Genomic DNA, 19,675 nt, shown 5'->3' with positions numbered 1-19,675 from the left:
ACATCGCAGTACAACAGCCGTTCAAACCACTCTGGTCACGCCTGTTGCTATACGAACTTGAACCATCTCGAGCATCATTTGTTCTGTGCTTCAAGTCGCTGCTGATGACGCTGCTTCCGGCATCAGTTTTTGGTTTTTGGTGTCTCTCTTCGTCTGATGCCTACCCTTTGACCTGTCCAGCAAGGGAGGCCCTGCCAGTAGCTACGCTACCGCTGGTATAGCTCTCAGGGTCCTTGGCATACTCAAACCCCCTCACCACGATAAGGTGGAAACACCAACGAGGGGGGTCGTAGATTTACGGCATGTAAAAGATCCTCATATCTCTAGGAGACCTCTGAGCAAAATTAGGCAAGTTTCCTGCCCAAGTAGTTTCCAGTGCCTCCGGTAGATGGGGAGGTATCGGGAACCACTGCCAGCTTTGCTGGCTGAATGGGGCTGATAGCGAGCACCAGTACCGGTAGGGTATGGCGACTGGTAGAATATCAACGGGGGACGTACAATAGACTATTAGTCACGGTGCATGGGGAAACCCACCCCCTCCAATAATAATAATAATAATAATAATGCATTGTGTATTGTCTTCTTTTAAGTTTTGCGGAATTGTGTCACCAGTGTCCTTGCAATATTTTGGTTTATGCCCAAACATGTTTTGTTTGATATGTTTCAGGATTGCACTGTGCTTTGTGAGTTCTGTATACTGCATAGTAATGGCATTCTTACTGCTGTTGTTACTGGGTCATCAGTGTTGGCTTATTACATTGGGAATGACAGGTCAGGAGTGGCGTTGTGTGCAGGGCCATACTTGGTGTGCTGCGCTGAGGTCAGATAGGCCTCATAATCATGGTGTTTTGAACAACTGGCGAGATTTCATATCCTGTCACAAGCCTTTGAGGGAAGGACAGGGGAGGGTCAAAGAAGGATTAATTAATTCTGTATAGTCTATGGATAATTCATGTCAATACTCATTCATGTTGATATTTGGGAGACAAGTAGCATTTTAATTTCTGCATCAAGAAGCGATAAAGGTGGGAAGTCTGCATCTTTTGCATGCTATTGTCTATTGGTTATGGCTGTTATATTTACCTCATCAGCTTAACTTATTAATTCTTTAATCACTGTGTGCGAAAGAAGAATGTGATGTGACTGTTTTGTTGTTTATGTTTCTCTAAGGGCGGCTGCACACCAACTGCGTCAAGACAAGCATCAAGACACGAGACAAAAGACACAGTCTTGCTTCATTCATGATTCATCAGCATGAAGCTGATGTCAGCATCATGACTCAGACCGGTGTATGGCTGTTTTCATAATCTCATTCATTTCAACTGTGCTCCTTTCTTTGTGACATGTCACAGACATCGTGTCTTGACTGTTACGTGTCTTGACACATGTCGGTGTGTGGCTTACCTAAGGATTTATTATTGGTCTTTGATTTGAAACACCATAATTATGTTGTACACTTAAATAAATGATGTTGTCTGAGGGATACTTAATATGAATGATGTATATAGATTTAGCTCTATTCCTATCTTAAACTAATTGATTTGTTATTATACTGATAGATGTTTAGCTCATGTTCATATGAGTTGATGTTTCATCCTAACCACTGCTACTAATATTAAAAAAATAATGTGTAAGTACAATGATACCAATCTCTTGCAGAGGAAAGGGAGAGTTATCTTCTGAAATATTGTCTGTATTGAGAGTATGTGTGTCTGTGCATAATGTCCAGCAGAGCAGTAATTATGATGTAATGTGTAACAGTGATATACTTCTGTAATGATATTTGATTATTTGTGCAGTATTTAATCCATAAATGTATAAATATATTGAGTACTTCATTTATATCTTTAAAACTGATAACTTATTATCACTTATTAAATTATATTTTGGCTTTGAATTTGAAAAAAAAAACGTTACAGCTCTGTGATTATTTGTCATAAGGTTTTTTTTTTGCCAGACATAGTTTTCTGTTTATTATTATTATTATTATTAAAGTGCAAATTGGTTTTCACCCAGTGGCAGTGGTATTACAATAAGACAAACAGACAAATAACACACATTACTACAATAAGACAATGGGCAAATAACACACAAACACGTTCAAACAAAACACAGCACACAAACATTACTAGCAGGTCTGTTTGCTCATTAACTATCAAGAAGTTAGAAGGAATTTTGTTGAATGAGATATGGAGATTGGAGTTAGGCTTCTGGTTATAGGAAATGCAAAACAATACGCTAGGTTACAAAACTTGACTATGGGGAGAGGGGGTTAAATATATGTAGATTAAACAGTACTGAGAAGATGGTGTATGATCATATCTATTTCTGATCTGTTAATAGAATTTATATAGCAGTTAAGATCTGGTTGATTCTCAGGTCATAAAATAGCAATGATTAACCTAGTTTATGAATAGTTAACCCATTCACTCCTAATTTGATTGGCATATTGAACAGCCTGGCACCTATGCTTATATATATGCTTATGTATGTGAGACAGCTAATAACTAACAGTTATAGTAGTGATATGAAAGTAGCAGATTGTATACTGGTAAAATATTCTGCCTGGGAATAATGAGGTAATTATATTGTAAAGTACCTTATTACTGCAACAGTATTTTAATATTATGTCATGAAAGTTTTTATTTGAGATTGGTAAAACGCTCAACATTCTAACTTTTTGAAAATTAAATCTTTTATATCTTATTTGTCAAGAAAATGGCCTTGTTAGATACGAGAAAGCATGTCTTTATCTAGGAAGTTCTGTAGGTGTGGATGAATCATGTATGTTCCATGTATGTACGTGTATGTTCCATGAGGCTCATAATTTTAGCTTTTGCCAAAGATACTTGCCTACAGAAGCTGTCTTCGTGACCATTCTCGTTCAGCCATAGTAATGGTAAATAGTTTGTAAAGTATGTAACAAGTGACAAGCACTGTGGCCTACTGCTGAAAAATGCCTCATATTTCATGAAATACAAGTAATACGGATTTTGCATGTCATCTGAAAATTGTTCTTCAGCTCCTTATAATAATAATACTAATACTAATAATAAACTATTACTTTACCATGTTACCAGTACTGACTCCTATGCTGTTTTTATGTATGAGTATCAAAGTGATCATGTCCCCCCATTCATTTCTACTGATTTTACTACATATTTTCATATCTAACAATTAATCATACATATTAATTTCTAATGAAAATCGTCTTAACTCACTCTGCATAATGTATTTAGTTGATTTTAATGACATACAATTTGCCCTGGTGTTATGTATGCATGTAGTACTCCTGCTCCATCTCTTTATATACAGTGTAATCCCTAACTTCTGCTTGATAGCATGTATAAAATCCGATTTCTTTATGTGCAGTTTTATACAAATATGAAATAAGCGTTATTACATAATAAAATTCAGATCATAAATATTTCATCATGAGTAATAATTATCTTTTGAAGTAGTTGAATATAAAATGTGATCCACCACTCAGAAGAACTGCATCAAAATAGATTTGCTAAAAAATCAGCAGTATACACTGAAAGGTGACCGCTTCTGTGGTCTAGTAGTCAAGAGTTCCTGGCTACAGATCCAGAGGTCTCGGTTCAATTCCAGGCGCTACCAGATTTTCTGAGAAGTGGGTCTGGAACGGGGTCCACGCAGTCTCATGAGAATAATTGAGGAGGTATTTCAAGGAAATAGTGGCTCCAGTCTAGAAAACTGAAATTAGCAGCTGTGGGGATTTGTTACACTGACCACGCAACACCCTCTATCCACTAAAGTTGGCACTAAACTTTGCCAACAAGCGGCAGTCACTTGGTTGGTATAGTTCTCTTGTGGGCTAAAACCACGGAGTTTGTCTGTTGTTTTTTTTTTACACTGAAAGGTAGAAGAGCTGTGCCGTGTAAAAGATAGAAGGACCAATTCTGAATTTAACTGAACAGTCCAAAAGACTAATCCTTGTAGATGATGAAATACCCTTCAACTACAACCATTTCAAGACAAATACTTTAACATTTTTATGTAACATTTTAATTAAATTGTTAACAAAATGTGAACATAGTGGCCATTTAGCCTGTCATTTAGGTTATGCCCTCTTTAAATAACCTCAGTAGAGTATAAAAAAACATCCGTGGTTTTAGTCTGCAAGTGAACTATTCCGACCGAGTGATAGCAGCTTGCTGGCGAAGTTAGTGCCAACTTTAGCAGTAGAGTATAAGGATTATAAATATCTGGTTTTTGTCATTTGTGTTGCATGTTGTCTTGTAACAGTTTAAGCAGTTATTGCATCTTACTGGTGTATATTTTAAGTTACCAAGGAACATCATCATCATCAGTAATCTGTCAAGACGACAGGTCCACAGTCTCTTTCAAAACAATTCCTCCACTTAATGCGATCTAGAGCTTTCTCCTTCAAATGACAGTATCCTCTTCTGTCCCCAAGGTCATCCAGCATCTTCTTACGTCTTCTTCCTCGTCTTCTTGTCACTTCTATCCGCCCATCTATCTTTCCTTCGATAGCTTCTTTTAGAAGGCAGTTTCTGCGTAAAACATGACCAATCCAATTAGCCTTCCGTTTTCTTATTTCATGTAGGATATTCCTCTGCTCACTGACTCTAATTAACACTTCTTCATTTCTCACATAATCGGTCCAACTGATCTTCTCCATTCTTCTCCAACACCACATTTCGAAACTTTCCAGATGTTTCTGATCTACTGCCCTAAGTGTCCATGTTTCAGCCCCATACAGAGCTATGCTCCAAATGTAGCATTTCACTAGTTTCTTCCTCAAATTTAAGTCCAATTTGCTGGTAAAAAGATTCTTCTTCTTGCTAAATGCAGCTTTTGCCATGGCAATCCTGGATTTAATTTCACAAGTACACCTTCCATCATCTGTTAACAAGCTACCCAAATATTTAAAACATTTCACATTCTCCACTTGTTTTTGGTCTATCTTTATTGTGACTGGGGTTGGTTGTCTCGAAATTTTCATTACTTTTGTTTTCTCCACATTCATTTCCATGCCATAGCACCTTCCAATTTCAATTAGTCTATCAATCATGCCCTGTAGCACAGTTTCTTCCTTAGCCATTAACACAAGGTCATCTGCATATTTCACAGTTTGAATAATTTGCCCTCCTACTTTGAAGTCACCGAGCCCATCCAGAGCTTCCTTGGTAAGGCATTCGCTGTACAAGTTGAACAGAATTGGTGATAAACAGCATCCTTGTCGAACTCCTCTTCCAATCTGCACACTTCCTGTCTCCCCCCTGTCCAGTCGTACTCTAACTTTCTGATCCATGTACAATTTGCTAATCAATCTTCTTTCATGCCAATCGATACCTGTTTCTTTCAGGATCTGCATTAATTTGGTCCAGTTTACCCGGTCAAATGCCTTCTGCCAGTCTATGAAGCAAACACACAGTTCTTCATCTATCTCCAAAGTTCGTTCCGCTATAATTCTCATCATCCCAATTGCATCCCTGGTTCCTTTTCCTCTTCTAAATCCAAACTGATCTTCTCCAAGTACATCCTCTATTTTCCTTTCAATTCTTCTTTTAAGTATCTTTGCTATTATCTTTGCTGTATGTGCAATAAGACTTATTGTGCGATGGTCGCTGCATTTTGTAGCTTTTGTCTTTTTCTTTAAGGCAATCATTGTAACTTCTGTAAAGTCCTTGGGCCACTCTCCACTTTCATATATGGTGTTCATTAGTTTTGTCAGTGTTTTCAAACCACCTTCTCCCAGTAACTTGAGCACATCTCCAGGTACATCATCATCTCCTGTAGCCTTTCCCTTCCTCATTTCCTTGATAGCTTTTTCCACCTCACTTTGTAAAATATACAAATAAAATAAAATAGTATTATAAAAGACGCTGAACACAGAATTATTTCAGTCATTGAAATACTTTGACCATTTCAGGACCAATCCCAGTATACTCATGACTAGCATGTCTGCTGGGCCAACCCCAAATACAGTTGTTTCCAGTTCTATTTTTATCTTTATATCAGTGCCTAATACACCCATGCTATATTTGATCTTTTTTGCCTTTAAATGTTTGCACCTTTCCAAATAATGTAAGTTGAGGTAGTAAATCTTTATCCCAGGCAGAGAGAATAACATGAAAAAACAGTAAACCTAAATTGTAAGATTCGAGGCTTTCACGGCGGTGACTATGAAGAAAGCAGTTTCCTGGGATTTGGCACCATGTATATGTGGTGTTAACCGGCAATACGTTCCTCTGAAACGTCGGTTAACACCACATATACACGGTGCCAAATCCCAGAAAACTGCTTTCTTCAAAACCTAAATTATTGGTATCAGTATCTGTGAAGAAGAATCTGAGCTTGGGGTGAGGATATATAAATGCAGAGATGAGTTGGTTAAGTGCAATGAACAGTATCATGGCTGTGAATTGGCATATTGATACCCATACACTGTGACTCAAATTGGCTGTCCAAAGTAATGTATGTACGACTATCAATCCTGGCTTTTAATTATCCAGTATGGTCAACAGAACTACAGAGAACAGGTAATTAATATTGTGAAAGTGGTTCCTCTTCCTCAAGTTTTTCATTTTGAACAGTGGATTTTTAAGTGTTTGGTTTCAAGCTATTTATATATAAAGCATGTCTGTGATACAGAATTCTGCCTTGGAGAAAATTTTGTAAGTTTAACCTTGCATTTGTGACTCTGAGTTGTGAATTGATTTTGCAGGTAAATTAGTGATTTTCTGGTATGCCTAGCACTAATGCTGAATTTGAGTTGGGTTCATGAACTATTTGTGATTCTTTATTTTTATTTCAGTATGTAAGCATTTTATGTTTAATAATGGGTACAGAAACAGTTTGTATTATTTGTGATACTCTGCTGAATTTTAATTTTCTTGTTCTTGAACATCTGTCATCTGATGCTTTTGGGTTATACTGCAAAGTTACAGACATGGCTGCCAGAACAGTATGATTGAACATTTATCTGCTTATGTGAGAGAATAGGTTGGGCATTTCTATAGATGTGGGTGCTGTGTTTTTACTATGTAACTATTGCCATTTTTGTGTGTTCTCATTGAAGCTGCAAAAATGCACCAGTTAGCTTTGTTTGTCCACATGTAAGAACTTGACAAACACTGTACAGGTTTTAATGAAATTTTATACTGGCAAGTTTTACTAATTTTGTAGTGCTGCATCCTGTCTCTGGTGCTTACGGTTAAAAGTGGAAGGGTTGCCATCACAAACAAACCTTTTTATTAATCAATTCACAACATATTTCGGCCCAGATTGGCCATGATCATATGATTCTTGAGGAATACTCAAATGGTGACAGAGCACATGTAAACTACAGCACTAGTATAAAATTTCTGTTAGTTAAATTGGGTTGGATCTGACTTAATGTATCCATGATATTAAGTAAGATCAGATTAATAACTAATTAATAAAAACGTTATTATGATGGTGACACCTCCATTTGTAACTGTGATTTTTATTATATTTTGGTGACATTGTGATAAAAGTAGCAGGCACTTTACATGAAGACCTTGTGGGGCTCTTAATGTAGTCTTGTCATTACTCCGATGACAACCCACTTCTTCGGAACAGTTTGTTGGCCCTGAAAAGGACCGTGGTTGCTGAGATGCTTGATTGGAGAGGTAGCGCGGCGCGCGCCGGTAAGGAGAAAGGCTAGTTATGGTGAATGGCTGGTGAAAGGCTAGTCGTTGAGCGCGGTCGCTGGAGCGGAGAGGCGGTAGCTACGCCAGTTGCCCAGTGTGTCAGGTATGACTACCGGCGAGTCCGTGCGGCCTAGTTGTCCAGTGAGTCAGGTGCGACCGGCAGACAGCCGTGGCAGTCATGCCTGGTGCAGCGAAGCGCCGATGCCTCCGTAGACCGAGCGATGTTCCCACACCTACATGCATATCTGCATGACTCTCAAATTTAACTTCTAAATATTTATTGCAGCAAAAAATTTTTCAGCAAAAGTCGTTTATAAAAGAAAATGAAACACATGTTATGCTTAATACACCTTTGCAACAAAGATTATGGTTCCTCAGGACACTTGAATAAAAAGGAATTTCAAGATATGGAGTCAGTAACAGAGAGGGCATGCCATTATTATTATGCTGTATGTACATACATTTCATAACTTGTTAAAAGTGTGATTGAGACTGATGCTTATTTCCTGGGACAATCCTCAGTGTTGGATGTTGTGCTTACATTATGTTACAACATTCTAGTCACTTGCAATAAATGTTGTACAGTGAAACTGCTTAAAATGCTGTACTTTTCCTGTAATAGGTAATGACTGTATTTTAAACCAGTAGAAATTATAGCAATAAATTGTATCAATTGTATCAGACTTTTTGTAAGGAAAGTGCATATGTATTACATATGCTAAAAATATAAATAAATATATAAAATTAGAATGTTGCTTATTATAACACATATATTCCCGATCCTGTAAAAGTGTTCGTGCATCTGTTGTGAAGATATGGCTGGTGACAGTGAATGAAATTGCAGAGAGCATTATGTTATGAACATGAGACTTTGTGTTACATAATGAACATACTTAAAAATTAACCAGTAGCAAATGTTAAGTTTTCTGTCCATATGCTCTGTAATCTTTGCCTCCCTTGACACAAAGTGCTTTCACATCACCTTTAACTTATACTTCCTTATTCTGTGAACTGTAAAGGGCCTGGTCAAAGATGAAGCCCCAGAATTACAGACCCAGGATGTGGTAATGCACTTTCTGGTCAGGGCTGTTGCACACTTCAGGGGATGATGGGTAAGGAGTAATGGTGGAATGATGATTAGCAGGAGAACCCTGAATAAACTAACAAAAAAAGACCTGGTAAAATGCTGCTTCACAACGTATCTCATATGAAGCAAACTGGGATTGTATCTAAGGTTCTCTGGTGAGAAGCCAGTGTCAAACCACTTGAGGTATAGTACATTTCTTACATCATTCTATGATAGTAAAATAAATGAGTTCTGCTCTGTATATCATACTTTGCTGGCAGATTACTGTTGAGAAGTTACGCACAAGAAAACTGCCATATGTCTGAAAGCAATAATATACATTACAGGTAGTAAAACTGATGAAGATAATATATCATGAATGTATGAGGGGTAGGCCTTCTCAGCCCTTGCACCACGACCTACAGTGGTCTGTTGTGCTTTAGATAATATAACATAATATCACATCAAAATATACAACCATGATGAATTAATTCCATATATCCTCTAAGCAGTCAGTGAACTTACCAGACTACAGACCATCACATCACAGTGAGAACAACGAAAAACTGGAAGCCTCATTTGAATTCATTCTATACATTAAATGTAATCACAAATTTTTATAAAATAATTAATATAAGAAATTAAATTCTTAGAGTGTGTGCCACCCTGGGTCTGGCATAAATTTGGTGGCTATACTTCCTTTGGACAATATATAATGAAACCTTCTTTTAAGGTTTCTCATAGGGGAATGCATTCAGACATTAAACTGAGGAAAATCATAAATGTAAGAAATTTAACACATTATTGAATTAGGATCACAGAAATTTAACATTATTTACAAAAATGTGTTAAAGTGAGGAATGTTAAATACGGTTCCACTGTAGTGAACACTAAAGAATACAGTTTTATTCAAATACAAAGTGTGGTAAGTGCAATTAACTCATCATATAACTGTCTTCTAACCTTGTAAGTACAGGTTTGAAATCAGGCAACATTTCTTGAACTTTTTTCCTCCAAATTTGCTTCCTTTGCTCCTTATCACGCTCCAGCTGCAGTACTGAAGGCAACTGCTGCCATCTCTTCAAGTACTGTGTTAATAATTTCCTGTAGTATGCATAGCTAAATGAGTAAATCTCTTCCTATAATATATTACTACAAACAGAACAAACAAAATTGTTACTGCTAACAAATGTTGTAGAGCATGTTGCCCGTGGACGTATATTTGCCTTTATGTGTTTCAACACTGATAAACTGACGTGGCTCAGAATCTAACTTATTTGACAGCATTTATTATATGTCAATTAATGTTCTTAGAATGATGCATATGGTTTATAAACTGAAAGAGATGATAACATTTTCATCTGCAGACATTGCTTTGTTTAAAATTTTGCTGAAATGTAGCCAGTCAGATTTGACTTGTTTAAATATACAGGCAGAAATGCTGAAGGTAATTTGCTACTTTGTTTTTTAAAAGGGTACTTAAAAAGTCAGATACATATGTATAAATTCAGGTAAATATTGTTGTAACTCCCGGAGTATAAGACAAATTTTTCTTGGCAAATGCTGCCTACTATCTGAATGCCTTGTAATCCAAAGTCATAGCAAGACTTTTCTTAAAATGTTTCCTCTAACTATGCATTTTATAGTTCAGAACATACAGTATCTTTGAATTTATCAATTAAGCAGAAGCTTTTGACATTAGGATGAGAAATAAATTGTCAGTCTTAAGTTGAAGCCTGAATTTCTCCTTCACTGTTTTGAGGATAATGATTGAAACGAATATTTTAGCATTAAAATTTGTTTTCTATTGTCTCATGACTGTCTGTCATCATATAAGAATTTTTGATCATATGATATCTGAATGAAGTTGTGGCCCACAGGCTGTATGTTGCATATGCCTCGTTAAGAGTATATATCCCATTTCTGGATGCTGGGTCTCTTCAGTGCTTTGTAATTGCATTTTACATAGAGATAACTTTACTAGAAGTTTTGAGGTTTTCATGGTAGTGACTGTTCTGATTTTAGTCTTCTGTGTTGTGACATCATGTATGTAGTTTTGTAGGTGGATACAAATGTTTTGGAGGAAAATGCTGTCTCTATTTTCAGGGCTGAAAGATCCTGGGCCAGATTCTGTCTGCATTCCCTCTCCCATTGATCTGAGAGGTAACTTCTTTGAAATCTGTCTATATAAACTCACCTTACGCATTTTTTCCCTGTAAATGGAGGCAACATGTTTCTCAGAAACTTTGGTATCCACCTGTAAGACTATGGGATCTCACAACCCAAAATACCACAATTCAATTAACTTTACCTGTTATAGTGTCCTTTTGCTTGTTCTTGTTTTTTTATTGACATCACATGTTCGGTGCAAGCAGCATGGTGCCAACCAATAAAAATATGTTCTTGCAGATTAATGTCATAGAAATCAGAAGCAACCTGGTTCTTAGTTATGTATTCTGCATAAACCTGTAATATAATGATAGAAATGTAACCCTACTTCTGATGTATTCATGTAATAGAATATTCAACTTAACTTGTAATCTGATTTTTCATTACCTGAAACAAACCTCTGAAAACCTTTTTCATTAAGATTCTGTTGTACAAAGCAGTAACTTTGTACATTCTTAAGCTAATGATTGACTGTACATGTGTTCTCCAAATCTGAAAAGAATTACGCAGTAGTTGAGTTTTATAATGTTTCTCTGCTATATCAGTCAACATCCATTTATGTGCCACTAGTTGCTTTAGTGAAGAAATTACTTTCTTCATAAGAACTTCTTTGTACTGCAGTGAAGCCTTTAGTATCAAATTGTGCATTATTTCCCTCTCCTTTTTCTTTTGAATTTCCATCTGTTTTTCAAGCCTTCTTTTCTCTTTCCGTTCCAAAATTTTCTGTCGTTTCTCACATTCTTCTTTTTGCTTCCTTTCTTCCTCCTCCTCTCTTTTTCTCTTATCCCTTTCCTCAGTCAGCTTTTGTTTCCTTTCCTTAATCAACCTCCATCTTGTTTCTCTTTCTTGAGCCTTTTTGTCCATCCTGTTGACTATTGTTGGGACTGTCTTCAGACTTATTACTATTGGTTTCTTTTCTGAAAATTCCAATCTTCTATGTACAGTGGACAGCCTGTTCTTTACTTGCTTTGCTTTTGGTTTCAGTATCACCTCACAACTTGATATCATTTTATTTATTTCTTCTTCAGCCTCTTTTGTCGACTTTTCTGTTTGCAGTGTCAAGTGTGCTAACTGAAGCTCCTTAATCAGTTTACTCTGTTCTTGCAATTTAGATTTCTGTTCTGCAATTATATTCTGTTGAACTTCAAACTTGTACTGGTACTCATTATTTGGATTACTTGGAAAAATTTTGGTCTGGAATCTGGTCTGGTTTTGTTTGTTTTGTTTATTACATCTTTTGTTTTTAGGTTGGAAATTACGATAGGAATATTTTGAATTATTTTCAGTTCCTTTCTTAACATTACTTACATCTCTCGACATTGTTGCTGCTGTTACAGCAATTAGTGACTGCTTTCGCTCCTGCAATTCTTTTAAGAATTTATCAATTCTTTCCATTTGTAGTATACCATGATCTGCAGAAAGAGCCTTTTTCTTTCCTCTCACCACTTGAAGCCAAATGTCCCAACACTTCCTCATAACCTTCCTATTTATATGTGTTTGTATATTCTTAGCGACATAAATCTTTGTCTCAGATGTACAGTCTTCTTCCATTCTCAGTTTCTTATAAAGAGTGAATCTTTTCCATTTCTTCCACGCTAAACATATTAAGTCTTTTCTGTTATATGCAACTCTATCATTACTCTGTGACATCATGGAATTTTCTGTAATTTTAGGAATAATTCCTGTCATCCTCCCATCATCTGTTATCATATCTGTATTTGTAAGTACTTCTGTTTCTCTACTGTTGGGTAAATTATTAATGATCAGAAAGTTTACAGTTGGATTATGACTAGTTTCATATTCTTTAGACTCAGTGTTCATATTTTGGAATAATTCACTCTTTGACATATCACTAGATGAACTGAGTATATTTTCTGTATCAGTTACAGGAATAATTTTACTATTGTTAAGCCTGTTTCTTCCATATACATTCAGTTGGCTGCCTCTAATCTGATCTGATAGTTTTTCCCTATTTAACTACAACTCCTTCTTAAAGGAGTTTATTTCTCTGACAGTGATAAGTTCATTTCCTGTTGGGAGTATTCTCTCTTCTTGCAGGATAACTCTGAAAAGGAAGAGATATCTGAAGAATTGCAAGAGAATGTGTAATATGCATTTCAAATTTCTAAACTGTAACATGATATCTTGACTTCAAAGTTACCTTTTGACTTTTGCAACAACGTATGTGTTTGAGTAGCAACGTTTTAACTGTTTTTCTGCTTTCACCTGGAAGAGAGAGAATATAATTTTCAAGTCATAATACTGTCACAGATTACTGACACTAATATTTTTCAGTATTTTGTAAATAACTGTTGTGTCTGAATCTTAACTAATGGTAATAGTGTCATCTGCATGAGGAGAATATTGTAAAACATTGGGTGTCTTTAACAGTGACAGGTTATTTGTTTATGCTGTTTGAACTTTCTGTGAAAAATTCCACTAGGGAAGACAGAAGACAGTAGTCTTCATAACCACAGATGTGAGAACCTAAAATTCTACAGTTCCAATTGTGATAGTTATTAAATATGCATATATATATGGTTCAATATTTTGCAATTGTTCATAGCATGAAAGGATTGAAAAGATTTTATATGGATTTTAACCTACCACATAATCCCCTAAATCCATTACAAGAACTTGATTGCATGGTGAGCTTTCTTCTCTTTTCAACAACATAGACGCTTCATCGTTTATCTCTTTTTCTAACAAATTATTTCAAATCCTTTTACATTTTTTAATGATGACTCCGAATCTTCAATAGCCCAAGTATGCTGTGCAAACAGTTCCGCTTCCAAGATTCTTCGAGGTCATAATATAACTCCTACATTTCTCATCACCAAACACAGTTTCTGCTATTAGTTTTCCATTAAGGTTTCGGAGTTTATTTTTCTTTTCTGATGGCAGAGTTACATAACCACAAATTAACGTGAAATGTTTACGTACGGTTGCTAGGGTGTTCGTCGTCTGCTTGTTGTTAAGGTGTATCGTAAAATCTCGTTTCGGTCCGTAATTTGTGAGGAAGGTTTAGGCTTCGTTGAAGGTGGGTATGGTCCGTGGATATAATTCCTTTTTGTAATTGTTGTATCATTAGTGATATTGAATTTCCTAAATATTCATATGCCAAAAGTATAATAGATACATATTATTTGTCTGGAAAGTTTACTGAAGGTTTGCTTTCTTTCGCATAATGTTTTTCGTCTCTTCACCGACATCTCAGTTCACCCCGAATTCCCTTAGTCAAGATGGTACCGTCCACGCTGTTTTCCGCACTAGCAGAAGCTTTTTGACTTGAAATTAACTAACAGGGTTTACCTTTGTCTTTAAAACTGTGCTTCACAATTGCCTTTTGGCCCTAAAAGGCACATCCAGAAGCTTTAAATGTGCTTTGAAAAGAGAAGGCCATGAAAATATGGCTGACATCTGACATGGAAGTCATATTTTCTGTTTAATTTAGTTTATCAGTTCATGACAATGTCAACGTTCTTGTGGCAGTCGTATTTTCTCTGTAATGTAGTTTTATCATTTCGTGACAATGTCAACATTATTTTAGCCTTACATTTACGTGGGCTGTTTGTACAGTATCAGCTACATTGATGAACTTGTGTGACACCATCAACACTTAATGGAAAGCACCGACCCCCAGGTCGCACCTGGGGATGTTGAAGACGATGATGGGATTACAGGATCTACCATGCCGACAAACCAAGCAGAAGCAGAGCTTGATGACTGGTCTCCTGTTACTAGCTCACAGTTGGAAAGCTCTGTGCAGAAAGTAGCAGCTTCATCATCACGTTTGCTATTCCTCGCAGTGAGTTTGAGCATTATATTGGAAAGATTAAATGGTCATGAAACACTGTGGTGTGTATTAATACTTCAGATCTTGTTCACTTTCTGTGAGATGTTCCTATCTAAACTGATCTTGGTATTTTTCTTTGTACTGTAATGCAACTGGAGGAGTATAGAAGGGCCTCATCCAACATGTATCATATATCATTTGAACATCATCCAGAGTTATATTAAACGTCCCAGTTAAATCAGTAGCACTTCTGCTTTGTATATAGGAGGTCCCAGGAGGCAGGATTGCATTACTGAGTTTTTGTGTGGTTTTATTCAGTCCACCAGGTGAATGTGAGGATAGTACTCCTAAGTGGCCCGTGACCTCTACCTTCCACTCTGAATCCAATTTATTATTCATGAATTATCATACCATTCAATCCTACAGAGTCTGAGCTGCTTACACTATTGTAATTATTGTATTATTATACATTATACAAGTATAATAATTTTAGTAGAATGTATATGATGAATTCATTTTATATCAAAGAACTGTATGATCAATATTTGTTATTTTATGTAAAAATCTCATCTTGAATTTTATTGAAGTTTTAATGATTAAATATTAGAGAATAACTTTACTATGATGTAAACAAATTTTGTTGTAAATTATAAATAGATTTTATTAGACAATTGCTTGATTTTATTAGCAAGATAATTTGACACAATTCTGTATTTAGGCTTCGGCCTCAAATGGATGTGATGGAACAAGAAAATTAAAGTTAAAGTTAAAGTTATTGTAAAATAAACCATAAATAAGTATAAACCATATGCAGTGGCATCAGTTTGTGCACACTATAGTTATGAACAAATCTGTGTATGATAGCATGTTGGGAGTATTACTAGGGAACTTAATTTTCAACCTTACTGGTGGCTAACTGGAAATCCGTAACTGTTTAAGAACAGCAGTATTATTTGGAATTATAATTAGTCCACACCATTGAATTGGCTATATGATTGTAGTGAGGGGAGACTTAAAGAGAAATGTCATTAAAAATTACACTTACATGGTGCATTATTAAAACAAACAGAAGGCTAAGAGGGGAGAAAGCAGTTACCAGGGAGTGATTCTTTTGACTTACTTTTAATGGCTTAACAATATTTTGTATAGACACTGTGATGTTTCAAATGTTGATCATGTACTGGTTTTAATCACTATTGATGGTGCTTTACACGTACAGGTTTGCTCTTTCTCTCAGCTACATATGTTTCTCTGTTCTTCTGCCAAAAAGTACATTCTCAGGATTGAAACTAGGCTTCTTCAGTTTTTCTAATTACACAGTTCTTTAGTAAGTGTTATGATGAGCAGAAAATCAAATTTACTTACAGCAGAGCTGTCGGGTGGGTTTTTAAATGTAAGGAGCAGACTAACTGAAGAAACCACTCCTGTTTCTAATTCAGCAAGGTATACTGTTACAACAGCCACTTGTTAATGCAGTTTACCATCATTTGAATCAGTGTTGGTCCTCAAAATTTTATGTAACCTTATGAGTACTAACTGTTTAATAGCCAGGAGTATGGCATGGCCTCCAAGCACTGTGTAATGAAATGTAAGGTAAGTTGTTCTTGTGCTTAATTAATTAAGCACTATGCCATGAAGGCATAAAGGGGAGCAGAGTTATAGCTCCATCATTCTTAACCTTGGCACTAAATAGACCTGAGTGGTCAACTTCACACCTCAGCTGCTTTACTCGCCCTCAGGGGCAGAGAGAGCCTCGGGTAGCAATTGGATAGGAGGCTGAGAGTTCCCCAGAGCTGGTCTGAATGCTATGGAGTGGAAAAAAATCTCTTGCCCCCATCAGGTATGGAACCCTGGCCATCTAGCGCTTAGCCCATTGTTATACTGACCGATCTATCCTGGCTCCAGCATCTAGTAATATAGCAGTGAAAATGCGAAGATATACAGTATTGAATCAGCTTTAAGGTATACAGTAACAGACGTGTAATCATTATGTTGAAAAATCTCCAGAATCAGTTATAATGACTTGGGTAAAAAGGAATTTGAAAGCATTAATCAAATTCTGGCCAATCATAATAAGTTATGCAGTTTACACATTTATTCTGAATGACAAATGAACATTAATGCTAGAATTCAAGTTCTGGAAATATCAAAACTACAGGCAGCATTCTCAATCAGGCTGAAATACAAACCTCATTACTCTGGAAGACAAGCAAAAGGGCCTGTTGAAATAACTAGTATCCATTTCCAACACAAATTCAGCCTGACATAACCTGTCGATGTCATTGCCTTAACATGGAGAGTAATTCTTCCTTACCAGATCAGTGCCTTGCCAAATCAGTCAGGCAGCTTCCTATGTCAAAATGATCTTGTCTGTTAGCAGCCTGAGCCACAGTTTCCTCTCTGGTTCCATGCACAGTACTCCTGTAGCTCCACAGTATTTCATAGGATGCTGCCATGTCCTACTCCTAAGCTTCCACATGCATCGTGGAAATGAGTAGCTGCATCTGTTTTAAACAGATTTTCAGAACTAAGTTCTAGTAACAAGATGTAGTGCTGAATTCACCCTTGATAGGACAACAGTCCACTTATGTCCAGCTCATTGAAGCTGTACATGGATGGTGAAATTTAGTTTTTCTGTCTGTTGGGAGGAATATCTGTAAATAAATTAACAATGAATATTAATAAAATACAAATATTAGCCACTAAAACCAGTATCATGATCCAGATCATAGCCTAAAAAATACAAACTTCAGTATGCTTTATATAAAATTCAGATTTTCCTTTACAATGGAGTTATATCTCATGCGGGGGTTATGTTTTACAGACGGTGCATAAGCCCAGAACCACCCGTGCTTAGAATTACACTTGAAAATCCCACCAATCGCCCGTAAAGTTGTGGATTTTTATATATCGTGTAATATGTATGTATGTAATGTTGTGGCCATGTTGGTGTGCCATGGTTGACACTGAAATACCATCACAAGTCCAGGAGAGCCAGTTCTTCCTACAGTGCTGGAACAGAACGCAGTTTCTTCAGTTGAGCATCAGATGAAATACTTGGCTTGAATTTGGGGGCCATGTAGTACAAAAGAACACTTGCATTTAAATAAGCCGTAACTGAGGGAGAGTCAGGGTTTACACTCACCCCAGGTGCATGCTCACTGAGTAGCATGGCGCACTGAATCGTCTGTGCTATTTTAATTTCTGTTTTCTTCTTCTTTTCCCCTGGCAAGTGGATATGATTGAATTTACATAAGCACATATGTATATGATTCAGCTCCACTATACTCGTATGTGTGAAAATTGTGATCTTCTGGGAGGTTATGCAATGTAGCTTGGTAGAAGAGACCAGTGTTATGATGGAACCTGTTGCCTTCATCATCAAGGTAGAAGAGTAACTCTACTCTGAAGATAGAAGCAGCAGGTTCCTTGACCTTCCTATCAGACTACATGGTTTCACATCCCAGAAGACCTTAATTTTTGCCTTTAGCACTATCAGAAACCCAGATCTCACATCGGTATGTTTGTTTGCAACTTTGGATGTCCATTTGAGACATAATCATAGATTTGATCTATTGTTACTCATAGACCAATATCCAGAAACAGGCTGGTCTAGCAGTAACATCTAGATTTGTATTTGGGAGGTGCATTTTTCAAGTCTTGGCTGAAATACTGGCTCTCCTTACTGAGGTTTTTCATAGTTTTCATCAGCTCTTCAAGGTAAATGCTGAGATAGTACCACAATTAGGTCATGGCTGTTTGCTTACAAATCTTCCAGTTCGTCGTTCATCAGCCTTTTTATGATCTGGCTGTTGTCTTCATACTGACAGCAGAAATAAATAACCAAGTAAAAAAAGACGTGTGAGGAGCTCATTTTTTTCTGTTCAGGTCCAAGCACTCCATACTTGAGAGTTTCCAAATAAAATTTTCTTGCATGTTACAAAATGTTACACAGGGCTATCGATGTTGATGGGTTCTTTGGAATGATCAAAATAATGTAAATTATACATGGAATTTGGAATTTAGTCATAGGAATTTCTATAGTTAGATCAGATCAAGGCATAGGTGGGTAGACAATATTGAAATGGATCTTAGAGAGATGGTATTGATTGGATTCATCTGGCTTAGGATAGGGACCAGTGGAGGGCTCTTGTGAACACGGTAATGAACCTTCAGGTTCCATAAAATGCTGTAAATTCTAGAGTAGCTGCAGAATTGGCGGCTCCTCCAGAAGGGCTCAGCTCCATGAGTAAGTAAGATTAGTTTAAAAGAGCAGAAAGAGAATTGGGAAAATATAAGCAATAGGTGCTACCGAGGAGAATCTTTGGACATAGGTGGGAAGAAGGAACAGGAGGCTGGAGTAAATTTGAATAATGAGGAGCTTGGGCACTTTCACTGTTATAAGCGTGATCAAATCAAGGAGGGCGTTATTAGTATGTCACACATGGAAGAGGTCAGAAATGCATACAAAATTTTAGGCAGGAAACCAGGAAGAAATAGTGGTCATAGAAGGTTAGAAAATTTTAAAATGGTTCTTGAAGAAATAGGATATTGAGTTGTAAACTGGATTCATCTGGCTGGTGGGATCTGTGGTGGACTGCTGTGAATATAGTAATGAACCTTTGAGTACCATAAAAGACTATGATTTATTAACCAGCTTTGCAACTGTTAGGTTCTCAAGGAGAAATCTTCTGAGTGAGTTAATTAAATGTTACGTTCCTTAAACAATAAATCAAAATGTAAAAATCTCACACATTTTATAATAATACCAAAATTTGTCATGAGCATCAGAATATGCACTTAACATAAAAGTGCATTTAAGTAAAATAGTCCTTTCAAGTGAACTTACACTTGGTAGTGCCATATCTGAAGTTTCATCAAAATCTGTTCAAATACTCAAAGTTATATGTAATAACTTAATTAGGCTCTTAAGTGAGATTTAAAATGAATGAAAGTGAATGAACACATATGCTTTGTGTT

General features: G+C 36.5%; 3 protein-coding genes across 11 annotated transcripts in view; 2 read left to right on the top strand and 1 right to left on the bottom strand.

Moving 5' to 3' along the window:
• Positions 1–1,253, top strand: part of LOC111872171 (palmitoyltransferase ZDHHC23) — a 10,809-nt gene extending 9,556 nt beyond the window's left edge. For all 4 annotated transcript variants that reach the window (XM_023865771.2, XM_033754559.1, XM_023865770.2 and 1 more), the window contains exon 5: positions 668–1,253. In XM_023865771.2, the coding sequence (XP_023721539.1) occupies positions 668–938 (271 nt within the window). In that variant the 3' untranslated portion in view covers positions 939–1,253. The remainder of the gene's footprint in view (positions 1–667) is intronic.
• Positions 1,254–7,687: 6,434 nt separating this feature from the next.
• Positions 7,688–13,877, bottom strand: LOC111872161 (coiled-coil domain-containing protein 191). The gene is made up of 5 exons (XM_023865753.2): positions 13,507–13,877; positions 13,061–13,125; positions 11,287–12,964; positions 11,042–11,196; positions 7,688–9,834 (listed from the first exon to the last, which is right to left on the bottom strand). Exons 3-5 carry the CDS (start codon positions 12,745–12,747, stop codon positions 9,666–9,668), a joined length of 1,785 nt encoding a protein of 594 aa, XP_023721521.1. The 5' UTR covers positions 12,748–12,964; positions 13,061–13,125; positions 13,507–13,877; the 3' UTR covers positions 7,688–9,665.
• Positions 13,878–13,909: 32 nt separating this feature from the next.
• The window catches only part of LOC111872164 (PR domain zinc finger protein 10), a 56,220-nt gene continuing 50,454 nt past the window's right edge, over positions 13,910–19,675 (top strand). For 5 of the 6 annotated variants that reach the window (XM_023865761.2, XM_023865760.2, XM_023865759.2 and 2 more), the window contains exons 1-2: positions 13,910–13,939; positions 14,479–14,707. In XM_023865761.2, coding sequence (XP_023721529.1) covers positions 14,522–14,707 — 186 coding nt within the window. In that variant the 5' untranslated portion in view covers positions 13,910–13,939; positions 14,479–14,521. The other variant, XM_033754558.1, reaches the window with a different exon arrangement.

Source organism: Cryptotermes secundus, unplaced genomic scaffold (genome assembly GCF_002891405.2).
Source record: "Cryptotermes secundus unplaced genomic scaffold, Csec_1.0 scaffold581, whole genome shotgun sequence".
In the NCBI taxonomy this organism is placed as follows: Eukaryota; Metazoa; Arthropoda; class Insecta; order Blattodea; family Kalotermitidae; genus Cryptotermes; species Cryptotermes secundus.
Note: the sequence above shows the minus strand (reverse complement) of the source record. Positions and strands in the feature narration are given on the sequence as shown.

Coding starts and splice junctions, on each gene's coding strand:
- LOC111872161 (XM_023865753.2), bottom strand. CDS start 12,747: ATGTCAAAGAGTGAATTATTCCAAAATATGAACACTGAGTCTAAAGAA. Junction 11,197..11,286: donor TTTTCAGAGGTTTGTTTCAG/GTAATGAAAAAT, acceptor ATTATATTACAG/GTTTATGCAGAATACATAAC. Junction 9,835..11,041: donor GCAAAAGGACACTATAACAG/GTAAAGTTAATT, acceptor TGCATACTACAG/GAAATTATTAACACAGTACT.